The sequence below is a fragment of the Piliocolobus tephrosceles genome, chromosome 5 (genome assembly GCF_002776525.5).
Source record: "Piliocolobus tephrosceles isolate RC106 chromosome 5, ASM277652v3, whole genome shotgun sequence".
NCBI classification, from domain to species: Eukaryota; Metazoa; Chordata; class Mammalia; order Primates; family Cercopithecidae; genus Piliocolobus; species Piliocolobus tephrosceles.
The window spans coordinates 42,143,912-42,160,303 of record NC_045438.1 but is presented as its reverse complement, the minus strand read 5'-3'; the positions used below and the strand labels follow the sequence as shown (position 1 = coordinate 42,160,303).

Sequence of the window (16,392 nt, the reverse complement as noted above, 5' to 3'; positions counted from 1 at the left end):
ACAATAGGCCAAAGTGGCCGAGACTTTAATTCTATAGCACATGATGCAATTATTTGTTGTCAGCAAAGTTTCTCCTAATGTCAGAACAAGGTAACTGACATCATTTCACATTCAACTGGAGGCTGCAACTTCAGGAGTCTCCCTTTAATACTCACAATTTGGACACTCTAATGAGTTATCTAGGTGATATTACTCCCACTCATATTTGGAGATGTCACAAAGGATACTATTTGTACAAGAATATGCCTGCCACATATTAGGCCACACATAATAGGCCACAGCCTGCTCCTGATTGAACACATAACAGTGTTTTTTGGTGTAACGTTTGAAGTGATGACTTACAAAGCCTATCTCCATTTACAACTCAGCTCTTGGAGATAAGGAATTTCATAATGTCTTTTTCTTAAAAATACATACCTAATTATTGACTGGTTTATCTTAGACAGCTAAAATATGCTAAACAGCTTGAAAGTAAGCTTTAAAATACCCTAAAGATGTTTCTCTTATATTTTGCTAATTTACTGTTGTAGAAGCTATACAATGCTACTCTTTTTATCAAGAATCAATTAATGTTTTGCTTGTTCAGATAAAATGTGGCCACACGTTTGAGGCCAGACAGGCCTGCGTTCAGATCCCACTTCTACCACCCTGAGCTATGTCATTTGGGCAAATTATATAATCCTTCTGAGGTTCAGTTTCTTCATTTGTAATTGAGATCATTCCTTATTTGCAGTGCCATTGTGAAAATTTAATGATACAATCACCGTGGAGTGCCTGGCACACAGTATATTCTCAAAAAATAAAAATAAAATAAAAAATAAATAAATAAATAAATAAACAGTAGCTATGTAACTGACAAAGAATTATGGAAATCGGCTATAGTGAATTCATTCATCAATTTAATAAATATATATTGATCCTACTGTATGCCAGACAACTGGGCAAAGTGCTTGGAATTCAAAGGCTGCTTTGCACTAGGAGCTTAATATTTCTGTGGGGATACAGACATGCATAATAGAGATATGAAAGTGCTGTACAAGCACAAGTAACGGAATAGCTAACTTTGCTTGGGGAGTTAGGAACGGCTTCTTAAAGAAGATAGGAACTAAGCTAGCAGGAATTTGTCAGGAAAGACTGAGAAGAGCATTTGGGGCAGAAGATTGCAAAGGCATGGAGTTACGACGTGCTTTTCACATTCAAGAAAAGGAAAAAGTTGGAGAGGGCCATAGTAACCATGCCAGGCCCTGTGGATGGCTAAACTGAACTGACAAGACCCAGCTGATGTGTTTGGAAATAGACCAGAAGTGCCATGCTTATCCTTCAAGAGTGTGGCTCTAACTGAACTAAAAAAAAAAAAAATCCAGTTCTCTGAGATATGCCACTTTTGATGAATTGGCTTAAGGAAGGATTGATCAAAACCCTTCAGTACAGTGATGTTTGTTTGCTAGACACACCACTTTTCTTCAAATATACCAAAATTGGGGGCAGAAGGGAAACTGTTATTTTGTACTCAAGGCTCATGATTTCCAGCTCTTCCTTCCCCTATAATTTCTTGTGATGGGCTGCCCTTTTCACCAGGAACACCCCGGGACATGTTCTAAAAACTGCTGTAACCAAAATGCATGCTTCTTAGTTAATAATAAAGTAGTGTTCAATTCCAAAAGTTGAAAGGGAAGATGACACAAAATTTCACTGCAGAAAATATATCCTCAAATGTTGTAAAATGATGTGAAAACCATCCAAAGCACTGGATTTGAAACTAGTGAGGGGAACATCATGGCTAAAGCTTCAGAAAGAATTAGACTGAGAAGAAGGAAAAGGCCTCAAAGCCACAGGCAAACACCCTAACTTGGGCAGAACCCTAAGAGGCAAACAATCCCACTGCTAAAGACACCTCCAAATGCCTGCAACAGATCTCCAAGAGAAAGTAACAGCCTTGCTGCCCATCTGAGGGAAACTGTCCAGCTGCAGTAGTTACTTCCAACAAAATCCTGTCAATGTGAGGAGGGTTGATGGCTGTGTAGGTGGGAATCCAAACCTGGGCTCTGAGGACAAGCCTTCTAATGGCACAGAAATTAAATTCATCCCAGAATTGGCTAGTTATATTATTTAACACCACTGACACACCTACATTAATAATCTGTGGATTCATCTACTATATAGTTTGAAAAATGACTCAATTCCATGGGAAGAAGTTTCTATTTATATTCAGTAAATATTACAGTATTCTCTAATTGTAATCTCCCATTATAACCTTCCAAGATTTCGTGGATTTTTAGGCAAATTCTATGGAAGGTCTAAATAGCAGATAATAGCTATTTAATAGATTTTTTTAAAATAAAAGAAAGCCATTTGGTTTAATCCACTCACCATTCCGTGATTCAGCCACCCTGGGATAAAATTATCCAGCAGCTTCGGGTATATCATCTCTCTGTCATAGGCATAAATGATCCAGAACACTGCTACAACAAACTGGAAGGAAAAAGAAATCTTTTATTTCAAGTTCATTGACTACTCACAACATACAATTTATTGGTTAACAATAGTTAAAAGAACCCAACAGAATTTGGAATCTATGATGAAAGACAGATCGGTAAACCAGCTAATGATTGGAAACACAGGTCTAGCTTCATTCCATTAGTAGTAAAAGTTAAGGTGCCTCCTCTGTCTCTGATCTCCCAACTGTGTTCTTTCAGGCAAAGGGATTGGTTTCTGAGGCAGAAAGAAGAGGCCTGTTTTCATGAACAGCTCCGTTTCAGGGCTAACTGTACTGGTCTGATTCCTCTCGAGAGGGTTTAAAAGTTCACTGGTGGTTTTTTCGGATCCCATTACCCACTATCTAGGGTTAGCACACGTTCAGGAAACTGTCGGGTATGTCCCTTTTCCTTGAACCCATCATGTGGTTTAAATTAATCTTCACATTCTCAAATTTCCACTTCACCACTAGCAGCATTGAAACCACTGCTATAAAATCTCCTAAAGTCACATTTCCAGCAAATGTATTAATTTATACAGACTAAGCAAGGGCTTTAGCTGCACTGAGAAGCTGGGTCCATGGAGGGTAAAGGAAGATTCCTAATTCTCTTGGAATAACTTAGAAGTTCATCTGAGTTCCAAAGGTTTGTTTTGGCCCAACAGCAACATAATCATCAAAAGAGAGTAGAATACTCAATGTATTATTTTACCCTTCTTCCAACTAATGGTGAGAAAAGAAGTTCAGATAAAATAATGAATGGCGCGAGGTCTTAACCTTCAGCACTGAATTTAAAAGAAGAAGTGTAAATGTCAAAAAATGTAGCATAGAAAGGGAACCATCCCACAGGAAGAGATAAAAGTCTCTGTAGAGTGATGTCTCAAAATAAAAAATGCTATGAAATGGAAAAATATAGCATAAATATTAGAAACAATTTTGACTTCATCTTATATCTCATTCATGCTCCCATATTTTATTAATAAAAATAATAAATAGTTTAATGCCACTTCAAATTGGTGGTTTTGGTAGGTTGGTGGAAGAAAAGGCCAGAATGAAAGAAATTAAAGTGGTGGTAGGTGGCAGGTAGAGGCAGTAAAAGGCGACTCCCGTTTCATGGCAATGGGCAGTGAGGGAAGGCAAAGGAGGCCGGCTGTCTGAGACATGTAACAGGGATTAGGAGGGTGTGTATGATCTTACAAAATAGGAGATCCAGGCAGTATTTTGATTGGCTAAAAGTCAGAGTAAAAGGAGATAGAAAGGGAATGACTGATAAGCAGGGCTCAGGAAAAGAAAGGGATTAGGATTATAAATACAGATGAAGCATCCTTCCCTTTAAAGTGAAATGCAAGCACTTTTGCTGACAGTTGGAAATAGAGCTGAGTACAAAGGACTTGGGACACTGCTATGGATAATGTACTAGGAAGTCCATAGAATATTTAAAAGGAAGACTGTCATGAATCAGGAGGACCCAACAGAGATCTAATAACAAGATTTTGTAATAGAACCAACCAGGATGTTTTCCCAGGCTGTGTTGAGGTCTGTGAAAATGAGGACTTAGGAAAAAGAGGGTTTAGGAAAACTTAAGGATCCTAGGGATTTTGTAGCACAATGGCTTGGGTAACTGGGACAGATAAAAGGTTGAAAATAAGGGATGCTATGAGATCAGAAGAACGTCTTTAAGCAACTGGCTAGCGTTTCTAAGCTGGTACTTGGATTACATGAGATATCACACCTAAAGATATTAGTGACAGACAGTAAACAATTAAAGATAGCCGTTCCTGTTTTCACTTCTTTTGCTGGATAGATGTGACAAGTGACACCAAACCAATTAGGGCTGATCATGTGCTCCGATGCCAGGGATGCATCACCAGGCATCACAGTAGTACTACCCCGCCCTATGATTCCAGCCTTGCTATTCAAAGCGGATCAGCAGCACTCATGTCACCTGAAAGCTTTTAAATGTACATTTCAATAAGATCTTATGCACATATAAGTTTGAGATGTTCTGCTTGGGGAGGCTCTACATCAGCTACCTTGAGCCTCCTCCCTTCCCATGGAGTGAAGAGATCCTGTGGCCAAGTGGCTTGTCTATACGGAGCGTGCACCTCTTCCCTTGGAGATTACACCTGGAGTAACTGTGAGCCTGGAATTCCCTGCCCACATACTCATGAGTATGCCTCGGGGCATTTGTGGATCTCCCCCTCCAGTCTGAACCCGAAGGTAGACTGTGCAATAAATGTGTGTTTGCCTTAACCTGAGGGTGGTAAAGGCACATCTGTTTCTGGAGGGTGAGGACCAAAGGTTTACATTTGGTCTGGGTGTCTAAACATAGGCATGAAGCCACTTCAGTCCTGGATGAAGCCACTGATGCAAATCCCTTCACCTTTGCCATATAACATAACCTAATCAAGGGGATGACATCCCATCATATTCACGGGTCTCTCTGATACTCTGTGGACGGGGATTGTACACACTGGTGCAGCAGGGGATGGAATCTTGGCGTCATGTTGGAATTCTGCTTATCATAGGCTCCCACTGTGTTCTTTCTTTCCAAATTGTTTTGACTCTTTTAAGTCCTTTGCATTTCCATTCAAATGTTAGAATCTCTGACTGTTAATTTATACAAATATCCTACTAGAATTCTCATGGTGACTGTTTGGGGAGAGCTAACATTTTAACAATATTGAATCTTCCAATCCATGAAGATCATTTATATCCCCTAACTTGGGTCTTCTTTAATTCTCTCAGCAATGTTTTTGGTTTTCAATGCACAGATATTGCATGTATTTTGTTGAACCTATCCATAAATATTTTATGTTTTGTGACGCTATTGTGGAGAGTATTATATTTTTTAGATTCTTTTTTGTTAGTTTATACAAATAAACCAATTTCTGAATATTGACATTATATTTTACACCTTTCCTAAATTCATGTAGTAGTTCTAGTCGCTATTTTAGAAATAGTTTTGCATTTTATACTAACACGATCTGCAGATAAAGACAGTGATTTCCCCCTTATAATTTTATGCATTTTACTTTTTTTTTATTGCACTGCCTGTGACCTGCAGCAATATGCTGAATAGAAGTGATGGAGAGTGAGCATCCTTGCCTTCATCTCTATCTTAGGGAAAGTGTTCAGTCTTTCCACACTTAAGTTTGATATTAGCTGCAGGCTTCTTTTAGTTGTCTTTTATCAAGTTGAGGAAAATCTCTTCTATTCTTACTTTATTTGGGAATAATATACATACACAATGAATAAGTGCTTAATTTTTGAATTTTTTTCAGATGGTTTTGTTTCATATCTTGAGATGATCACATAGTTTTCCCTCTTTATTCTGTTAATACGGTGAATTATATCAATTGATTTTGAAAGTCAAACTAACCTTACATTTCTGGTCATCATATATTATAATTTATATAAATATATATATGTTTTTACTGGATTCAATCTGCTGATACTCTGCAAAGAATTTTCTTTTCATCTCTATTCATGAAGTATACTGATCTCTGATCTGTAATTTTCCTTTCTCATAATGTCTTCACCTAATTCTGGTAATAGTATAAATTCTGGAATCAAAAGATGAGTTGGGAAGTGTTTCCTCCTCTATTTTCTGAAGGGTTTTGTGCAAGATTAGTGTAATTTATTCCTTATGCAATTGATATACTTCCCTAGTAAAGCCGTCTGGACTTGCAATTTTTCTGGTGGGTAGATTTGTGAATTCATTTTATTTAATAAATATAGGGCCATTTGGGCTTCCTACTTTTGCTTGAGTTGATTTTGGTCATTATTGTCTTTTGTGGAATTGCTGTATTTCATCTATGTTTTTGAATTTATAAAATTGTTCTTAATATTTCATCATGGAAACTGACAAATGCTATGTATCAGGTATTTTTTCCCTAGAGAGAGCCCACTGTTAAATATTTACTAACATACCACTATTAGGAGTCACTTTCTGTTCACCATGAGTGATCATTCATAGCATCCACCACACATGAGACTCAGTGTGAAGCTTTGGTTAATACTTTGATCCCTACCTTATACTGAGGGAATTATATGGGTTATTAAAAGTGAAGTGACTTTCAAGAAAGTGTTAGTTATCTTTCTAAGTGTAATACTAGAAGGCCAGGAGGCCCAGCTAACTGAGTAATCAGTCTTCTAAATAATTCTTTAGATACAAACACAGAACAGATGGTAGCTTCTTGGCTTCCTGCACTGATATCCTCCTGATAGTATAGCCATCAGCAAACCCAAAATAAATTTGAACTCTCCTACCAGGGCATGGATATGGAACAAAAATAGTTTCTCTTGGACAGGCTAAGTGATACTGAAACCTTCCACTGTTGTGAAGAAGTGCCTTCTCTGGCCAGGAGCAATGGCCAGCTATTCCTCATCCCACACCTGCTGCTTCTTGGCTGCCAGGAACAGAATACTGTACTTGAACTGAGAGTGGAAGGAGCACAGTCACTTTCCAGTCCTTTAAGCTTTGAGATAAAATACTTGAGTGACAGCTAGTCACTGATGTCTCATTTGAACTCCCAGAACTACTGGGAAATTAATGCCAAAAGAAAATTGGATTCACAGTTTGCCTCCTTTTGAAAGGAGTCTCTCACATGGAGTCTAACAGAAGCTGAAACTTCAGCTTTAGTCCACTTCTAAGAAGAAATTTTATTGGTTAATGGGAAATTCTTTGGAATTTGGTAAGACCAATTAGAATGCAAAGGATGTTGGAGAGAAATTTGCCATGAAGAAGGCTAAAAGGAAGAGTCACTTATCTATAGATTGGTCTATAAAGGCTGGATAGCATCATCTCAAACATTCACTGTTGAGGGAGGGAAGGAAGGAGGGAAGAGGGGAGGAAATGGATACATCCTTAAAGTCTGCAGCTTCAACTGGATAAAATCTTATATATATTCTGGTATGTCAGTACTCAGACTTTACCAAATACTCATAGGAAAAAGTTTAAATTCTGTTTGGGGCTCTATTACCTTGCTTCCAGATTTCTTTTTCATGACTTACTTTCCAGTCAATTCTTTCTGTTGCAGAAGGGTAATCTTTAGAAATGTTTCCAATTGTGATTTCTCTATGCAAACAGAGAAAGCGTGGGCATGAGAACAAGCTGGGTGTTGTGCATGCTATCTGGCTTCGTCTCTGAGGGCCCCTATGCAAAGAGTGAATGTTTCCTTCAGCAGGACCCTTGCCTTCCTACATTCAAGATCTATGGAATCCTGGGTGTCCAAGTCCTCTCCTTCTGGCTGATTTTCCTCAACCATACCCTCAAATTCAGAAACGCATAGTGAAGCTTAGGGCTCTCCAAAATGCCACAGTCTCCTTTGTTCCAGAGGACAATCAGTTTCTAGGATTCATTCCTAAAAGGATGACATGGAATTCCTCTCCTTAGAATGTAAGTCTGTGAGTAATGTTAATTTTTTATGCCATGAATTCTGCCCAAATTATCTTAAAATCCGAATCTCCATATAGAGAATTGCCAAAGCACATGTTGATGTTATGCTCTTCTTTTCATGGGTTTTAACTTCATCATTTTGGTACATTTACAATTTATCCATATTTGCCTAGATTTCTGTTCTTCATTATCTCTACTGACTCAGGAAGTAATGATAGAATACAAACCCAGCTCCTACAAATGCCTACATGATTGGGTTCCTTCCTTTCCCTCCAATCTCGGCCTGTGCCATGTTCTGTCTTGCTCCTTCAAGTCCAACCGGTAATTTGTTCCTGAAAAGTATTAAGCTCTTTCCCGATTCAGGGCCATAGCATTTTCTACTCTGTGCCAGGAATGCTCTTTCCCTCCTTTCACATGGCTGGATTCTCTGTTCTCTCAGGTCTAGCTTAAATAACACCTCTACTGGACCTTCCACTGCTCTGTTGTCTATTATAGAACCTGGCAGACAACAGGCTCCTGCTGTTGTTGCTGCTGCTCAGTTCTTCCTTGTTTTGTGGCTCCTCTATGAGAAAGTGAAGTAACAGAGAACAGGAATTGGTTTGTCCTGTTCATTACTGGTTTCCCACTGCCTGGCATAGAGCATGGATGTGATAAAAATTTGCTGAATAAAAGAATAAAGTCTATTGCTGTTCCTTGTACATGCCAGACTCCACATCTCCCACAGGAGCAAGTACCTTTTTACTCTTTTTCTTCCTATTGACCTAAAATTCCTCCTGTATGTTCCCTGTAGATTTTTGTCCTTCTGTGTGTAAGGAAGAAATCTCCTTCTTTCCAGGATACTCTTATGGCCCAGCCCTTCTCAGATCATCTATGAGATAGCTCCTCCCTCACCTCCTTAAGTGGATTATTATCATCCTATAATAATCCTCTGGACTTCAAGGTCAAGAGCAAGACTGAAAGCTGTCTTTCCTTAAGTCAACCAAAAATTAGTAGAATGAGAAATAGAAGCAAAACTGATGAAACAGTAGGAAACGCCCATAATCCAAACATCACTCTTTAAAAGGCTGCCAAGTGTTAGGAAAATTAAACTAGGACATGGGGAGACTCTGATGGAAGAAACAAGATCCTGCAGCTCTCTGGTTCAGCGAGCGGAACAGAGCAGTCTTTACAGGTGGCAAACCCTGAAGGACATTAAATGACCCTTGCTGGGAACATGAGGTCTCGATGCATGGAAGCACTGGGGAAATGCTCTGATCCCTGTTTGGCATTAGGGGTCAGAGGTGACGATGCTAAACATGGAAACGGGCTAGTGTGTCATCTCTGCCAGAGCAGGATGTGGGTGCACTAAGGTCAACAAGAAAAGAGTGGTGGTAACAAGCCTGAATATATGGCTCATGCTCACCTGATGGAAACAAAGCTTTATGTCACCATCCAAAAGGGTTGTGATAAAAATGAGCTGAGGAGAGAGAAATGAGTTGAGCTCACACAGAGGCCGTTCTCCAGGACAAGGCAGTCGTGGAAAATAGATGGAAATTCAAGCTGCCCTAGCTCCATTCCCTAGCCTGTCTCCAGTTCTATCCTTTCACAAATAGCTGGCTCGGTAAGAACAAACCAATTTAAGAATGCATAACCACAAGAAACGAAACAGTATGGGATGTAGTCATAGATACCACAAAAAACATAAAGAGGAAGATGATTTTAAGAAGTCAGCGGAATGACACAAACCAGAAAAGTTTGCCCCAATAGGTATAATTCATGATCAAATAATTCTCCATTAAAGAAAAGAGGTCAAAGAAGAAAAACTGAGATTCAAGAGAAGATAGAGCAAGAGGAGAAGGGGATAAAGGTGAATGAACTTATGAAATAAATAAAACATAAAAAATAAAACTGAAAGTCACATTAGAGGCAGTAAAAGGAAAAATTGCCTTCGGCGAAGACAGTTGGGGTTTAGCTTTCTGCAGAACTGTGGACTAGATACACTGAAAAACCTTCCTGCTGTGAAACACTAGGTGCTAAATAAATTACAACAAATATACTTTTAAATGTATTGCTGAGCACACAAGAAAGGAAGGGAAATCACTAGGAGCCACAAAAAAAAAAAAAAAAAAAAAAAAAAAAAAAAAAGAAGAAGAGAGGAGAAATGAAAACAGAAGCAAACTCAGAAACTGGGACTGCCTGGAGGCAAATATCAATATGAGAATCAGAGCACTCTGTGGATTGTGGTCAAGGAGGTGGAAGGCAAGGCCTGAGGCCACACAACGTGATGGAGGAAATTAAGCCAGAAGAGCCTGGCCCGCAGAGGGCCTACACCTTCAGAGAAAGGGGAACCTGGAGAAAGTACTCTCTATCAAGTCAAATAAATTGCTTTTTACTCCTAATTGCCAAGACTTTTTTAATCAAAAAGGTTTTTTAATTTCTTTTAATTTTTTTCACATTGAGATAATCATTTATTCCTCTTTTATCTTTGTATTAGTGAAAGCAAAGCTAAGATAATTAAGCAAGGTCTGCAAGGTCTGAAAATAAATTTTAAACTTACACCAAATAACTGTAATGGATACTGTAGTGCTTTCCCAGATCCCCTCTTCAGAGTCAGGGCATCCATTGGCCAGTGCTTAGGACTATCAGTTGCTGGCCGTTCTCAGCTGCATCCTTCAATGGGAGTTGCCCTCAGCTACAGGGAATGGAACAGCCCAAGGTCATGCTCCCTCCTCAAGGCAGTACAAACCCAATGACTGACTAATGCAAGGATACAAAGACCCTACCCAAATTTAGGATGACTCTGAAGGGCCATCCCAGCTCAAGAGCTCCTACTGTGTCTCGGTTACAACTGCAATATGGGTGAGCTTCTCTCTCTGCCCAATGCTGTCTTCCTTACTTCCTGACAGGGGCACCTCCCAAGGGCTGCCTCCTTCGGCATCTCAGAGCCTGGTCACAGGAGTCCAATCTAAGACAACACCGTTCATGTAGAAGTGCAACAGACAGATACATTGAAGCATGAACATATTTGTAATAAATAAAGCACTATAAGGAAATGTATAAAAAGTAAACATTCTTTACAATCTTCACCTGCAAAGATTTTTATTGCCAAAGGGAGAGGTATATCTTTCAAGATCTTTTTCTACATAGGTAAAATGCACTCTACACATTATTCTATGAAATTAGGTCATACTACACCTAGTCTTCTGCAATTCTTCTGACTTAATATTTTAAGAAAATACTCCATGGTTCTAAAGTGATCCATAGAACCCCACTATAGGATGATGTACCATAGTTTACTCAAGCACTCACTAATGGATATATGCATTCTTTCCAATTTCCCAGTTTCTAACAAGGCCATAGTAGATGTGTTACATGTATGTTTTTATGTACCTACATGAGACCTCAGAGGGATAATTTGCAAAAAGCAAAATTACGTTTGTACCAATCTACATACTAGGAGAGATGCTCCAGGATCTGAGGCCCCCATTGTTGGCTGGGCCTGCTGACATGAGGCTCCTTTGTCACTCCCTGTCCCAGTACCACTGCCTTCACCCCAGCTTCAGGCTCTAATGTCCCTATCCTGGACACCTGCAGTAGCCTCTTGGCCAGGCTCACCGGCTTCAGTTCTCTTTAACTCCATCTATGCTTTATCTTGGTGTCTGAGTAAACTCTGAAGAACTTGCCAGTTCAAAAGTCCCAATGGCTCCTCCATGCCTGCAGGACAAAAAATCAAACTTCCTTTGTGGTCAAACCCCAGATGCTCTTCCCAGTCCCTTTCCAGCTTCTTCCAGGGACCCTCTTCACCAGACTATGCGTGGCTTCCCAAACTCATCACATACTCTAAGTATACATTCCTTTGTGGGTTTTATAACTGCAGCTTTAAATTCATTAAAAAACAACCCATTCAAAATCTAAGCTTTATCCTTTACTGCTATCATGGTGCACTTGTTTTCTTCCCCCAGTTTCTTGTCAAACATAATTGTTTCTTTCCTTGACCCCCACAACACTGTGCTTGGAACACTGGCCTACTTAACTCTGACTCCTGCACAGCGGCCAGTTCCTCTAAGCTGCTAAGGGCTCTTTCACCCTCCAGGTCCCCATCAATTCTGCTCCCTTTCCCTAAAATACCTCCCACCATCCCACCCAGCTCACCCTACCATAGAAATGGGAGCTTAGATATCACCCCCACAACAAGAAGCCTCTCCTGAGCTGTCCCAGCTTCCAGCCCCTTGTCTTCGCACATGCTCTCATAGCACGTTACATTTTTCCTTCGTAACATGAGCACAGTTACCATGAAATAACTGACTGTAGGCCAGGAGCGGTTGCTCACACCTGTAATCCCAACACTTTGGGAGGCCAAGGCGGGCAGATCATGAGGTCAGGAGATCGAGACCATCCTGGCTAACACAGTGAAACTCTGTCTCTACTAGAAATACAAAAAATTAGCCAGGCGTAGTGGTGGGAGCCTGTAGTCCTAGCTACTCAGGAGGCTGAGGCAGGAGAATGGCGTGAACTCAGGAGACAGAGCTTGCAGTGACCTGAGATCACATCACTACACTCCAGTCTGGGCAACACAGTGAGACTCTGTCTCAAAAAAAAAAAAAAAAAAAAAAGAAAGAAACGAAAAAAAGAAATAACTGACTGTGTAATTACTGGTTTCTCTTCCCAGTAGAATGTAAACCCCATAAGGGCAGAGACAAAATCTATCTCTTCTCTGTTACACTGTCCCATCTCTTTTCCTGCCTTATATTTTGAAATGATTTTGAGTAGCTCCTGCCTATAATCCCAGCACTCTGGGAGGCTGAGGCAGGTGGATCATTTGAGGACAGAAGTTCGAGACCAGCCTGGCCAACATGGCGAAACTATGTCACTACTAAAAATACCAAAAAAAAAAAAAAAAAAAAAAAAAAAAATTGCCAGATGTGGTGGTGTATGCCTGTAATCTCAGCAATTCAGGAGGCTGAGGCAGGAGAATTGCTTACCTGAGAGGTGGAGGCTGCAGTGTACCAAGATCACACCACTGCACTCCAGCCTGGGCTACAGAGAGAGACACTGTCTCAAAAACAAAACAAAACAAAACCCCCTCTATTTTGAAATAATCTAAGACTCATAAATTGAAAGACAACACAGTGTTCCCGTGTATCCTTCCCCCAGCTTTCCCCAGTGATATCATCTTACATAGCCATGGTACATCCTCAAAACCAGAAAATTAACATTGATCCGATACTATAACCTACAGACCAAATTCAGGTTTCACCAGCTTTGACATGCACTCATTTTTGGTAGAGGTGGGAGCGGTATCACACATATAGATTTGTATCACAACTGCCCTGCTCAGGATACAGAAGCATTCTGTTATCACAAAGAAACTCCCTGGTACTAACACTTTTTTTTTTTTTCCTTTCTTTCTTTTTACACAGAGTCTCACTCTATCGCCCCGGCGGGCCTGGTACTAACTCTTGATAGTCACACACTCCCCACAACCTTAACTAGCCCCTGGCAACTGTTGATTTGTTCTTCATCACTACAGTTTCATCATTTTGAGAATATTATACACATGCGATCTTTCTCAGTGCTTTATTAAGGCTGGTTTGCCTTTGTGTAGTCTTAACAATCTATGGGCCAGAGATTTCAAAAGCAACATGTTCTTTAAGAATCATAACTACTTTAAGGTAGCTACTATTATTTTACCTACTCTTACAGATGAAAAAACCTATCTTTAGAAAATTTTAATTTTAGTAACTTTCCCAGAGTCAAAAAGTTAATAATGTCCAAACCGGAATGTGAGGTCAGGCAGTGAGACCCCTGTGCTTTCAATTTTTTTTGCAGGGGGAGTAGAGACAGAGTTTCATTTCATTTCCAGTCTGGTCTCGAACTCTTGGTTTCAGGTGATCCTCCAGCCTTGGCCTCCCAAAGTGCCGGGATTATAGGCATGAACCACCACACCTGGCCACTTGCAATCTCTCTAAACACTTTTTGTACATATTAGATACTTTTGAATCTATTAATAATTAGCTGAATAAATAAATTAAATGCCAAAGACTATTATTTCATAGCTAGTTCTGGGTCCCCTAGAAGAACCTGCATATAGTCGGAACTCAACTTTTGGTGAGTAAATCTGGTTAACCATTCTAGAAAAAAACTAAAGGGAAAGGAAAATGGTCATGAATGGTGAAAAATCATCAAGTTGGTCCTCTGGATTGAACATGCCTCACAAGGCCACAGGGTAGCAGCATTCTTGTCTGTTATAGTAATAAATGATTTAATAAAATCTCTGATGGGCACGGTGGCTCACGCCTGTAATCCCAGCACTTCGGGAGGCCAAGGCAGGTGGATCACGAGGCAAGGAGTTCGAGATCAGCCTGGTCAATATGGTGAAACCCCGTCTGTACTAAAATACAAAAAATTAGCCGGGCGTACGGGCACCTGTAGTCCCAGCTACTCGGGAGGCTGAGGCAGGAGAATCACTTGAACCTGGGAGGCGGGGCTTGCAGTGAGCCCAGATCGCACCACTGCACTCCAGCCTGGATGACAGAACAGAACAAGACTCCATCTCAAAAAAAAAAAAAAAAAAAAAAAAAAGCATTTCAACCAGGATTATTTGACCAGGTACATCTTCCCTCTAGGAAATTCATATCCATAAGAAAGGGAAGCAATAGTGACTTAGAATACTTGCTGGTCCTAACTGATACCTAGGTCTTGCCTTGTACCTTGAACATTTCCTTCCCTACTCAAATTTTAGTTACTAGGCTCCCATCATATTCTCACTTTATCTTTGAGGTGGAATCTTTCCCCAGAATGCCAGCTTGCATAGATGGATCCCTGTGACTAGCTGTCTCTCTGGATTTGCAGATGGGGTCTCTGAGGTTGTACCCTGTGTCATCCCTGTGACTTCAGGCTGAAACCGCACCAAGCTTGCCATACTCCTCCAGTTCTGTCTCTTCTCACAGCCTCAGGCATCTCTATCTGGTCAGTTTTACCACTGACCAAAACATGAGAATGATGGCTATTAGGGTTGATTTTTTTCCCACTTACAGAATCCAAATTGCCTGGGCTTGGCTTCTAGTGGTGGCAGTCTTATTTTGTGAAGAGTGATGTCTGAAGGGTCTGGTTAGCAAAGTGTGCATTGTGAGAGGGTAGAGCGTGGTGAAAATAAGGCCCGGAGGGAGGAAACTTTTGTACATCTGGTTGTCTTATGCCTCACACAGGTGAGATTATCCCATAAGCTGAACATTTTACCACTCTAATAACTAACCCTCCTGTTATGGGCTCAGAGTTAGATCCATTTAGAACTGAACTCCACTCCAGATAAATAAAGCAAGACTTCTTTCACTCTCTGTCAAGTGACAATAAATAAAATAATTAAACAGATATCCATAAACCTCACATAAGACTATTTTTAATATGCTAGGGAACCCCTATCAGTTAGGATTGATTTAAGTTTCTTTTGGGAAAAAAAAAACTATTTGGGCCTTTTCTCCACCATAAAATCACTGAATAATCAAACTCTTGCTGTCTTTCTGTCTCATTTTTTAAATAAAAGGGGACTATAGTTGTTTGATAAAATTACATTAATGTGAGTATCCAAAGGGTAGCTGTAAGTACACAGGAGAGACATCCAGCTAAACATATCTCAGTTACCTGAGGATAAAAGTAAGAAACACCTAATTTAATCCAATCTAGTACAAGTTAATTAACAAGCCAACCATGCTTTTTTTTAGAAGCATTCTATATTAAATGAGTATGTATCAATGCCTATATTTTATGCCTTGGGTGTAGTAGGAGAGTAACAGAATACTATTGACCAGAATACTACTGTAACAGTGGAAAGTGAAGGCTAATCAAATGAAATACAGCCTACCCAAGAAAGATACACTAACAGGAGGAAAATGATCATAATAGTGAGTATGTGTATGGGCATTAAAGAGCAAAAATGCATCGCCAGCTTTGTAGACAGGACAGGGTTCCCTGGCCACCCAAAGAAGCATTCTGGTCTACCAGGCCAGTCAATCCCTGTTGTACAAATGAATTCATCAGATTATAGTAATTTGACTACCTGCCACGAGTATCATCCAATTCAAGTTCACCCAGAATTCGGCTTCCCTTTTGGTTTCTTCGAAGTTATTGCCTCTAGGGAGAGTTTGGGCAATCTGATAATTTTTTAGTCCACCTGATAAGTTTTTCACAACATAAATTACTTATCTTTATGATTTAATCTTTAGTCTATAATCATTTACTTAGCATAAGTTCATTGACTGAGAGAAGGATTATCTCAAAATAGACTAACAAAACAGAGTGTTCTGGGCTACAAGAACATTTCGGGACTTCCAAGCACACTAGGACACCCACAAATGACTATATCACTGCTCTAGAATTGCTATGGGGCTAGGAGAGGAGGAAGGCTATGGTTTTCTGTTTTGTTTATTTTAGATTATATACATTAAAAACTAGGAAAATACATAGCAAGTTATACAGATAATTTGCAATGGGAAAAGAACTTTTGGAGAGGCTGGCATATTTGTTTATTGGTATTGTATCA

The 16,392-nt window shown here is 39.9% G+C and overlaps 1 protein-coding gene across 18 annotated transcripts in view; it reads right to left on the bottom strand.

Moving 5' to 3' along the window:
- Nucleotides 1-16,392, bottom strand: part of AIG1 (androgen induced 1) — a 275,458-nt gene that overhangs the window by 172,576 nt on the left and 86,490 nt on the right. For 16 of the 18 annotated variants that reach the window (XR_004228941.1, XR_004228940.1, XM_031935551.1 and 13 more), the window contains one exon: nt 2,371-2,472. The exons of 1 other annotated variant lie outside the window; for it this stretch is intronic. Coding sequence is in view for 15 of the 17 variants with exons in the window: in XM_031935551.1 (XP_031791411.1) it covers nt 2,371-2,472 (102 nt within the window). In the remaining 2 variants the exon portion in view is untranslated. Of the gene's footprint in view, nt 1-2,370; nt 2,473-2,659; nt 2,768-16,392 lie in introns of those variants that run through there. One more of the 18 variants, XM_031935561.1, reaches the window with a different exon arrangement.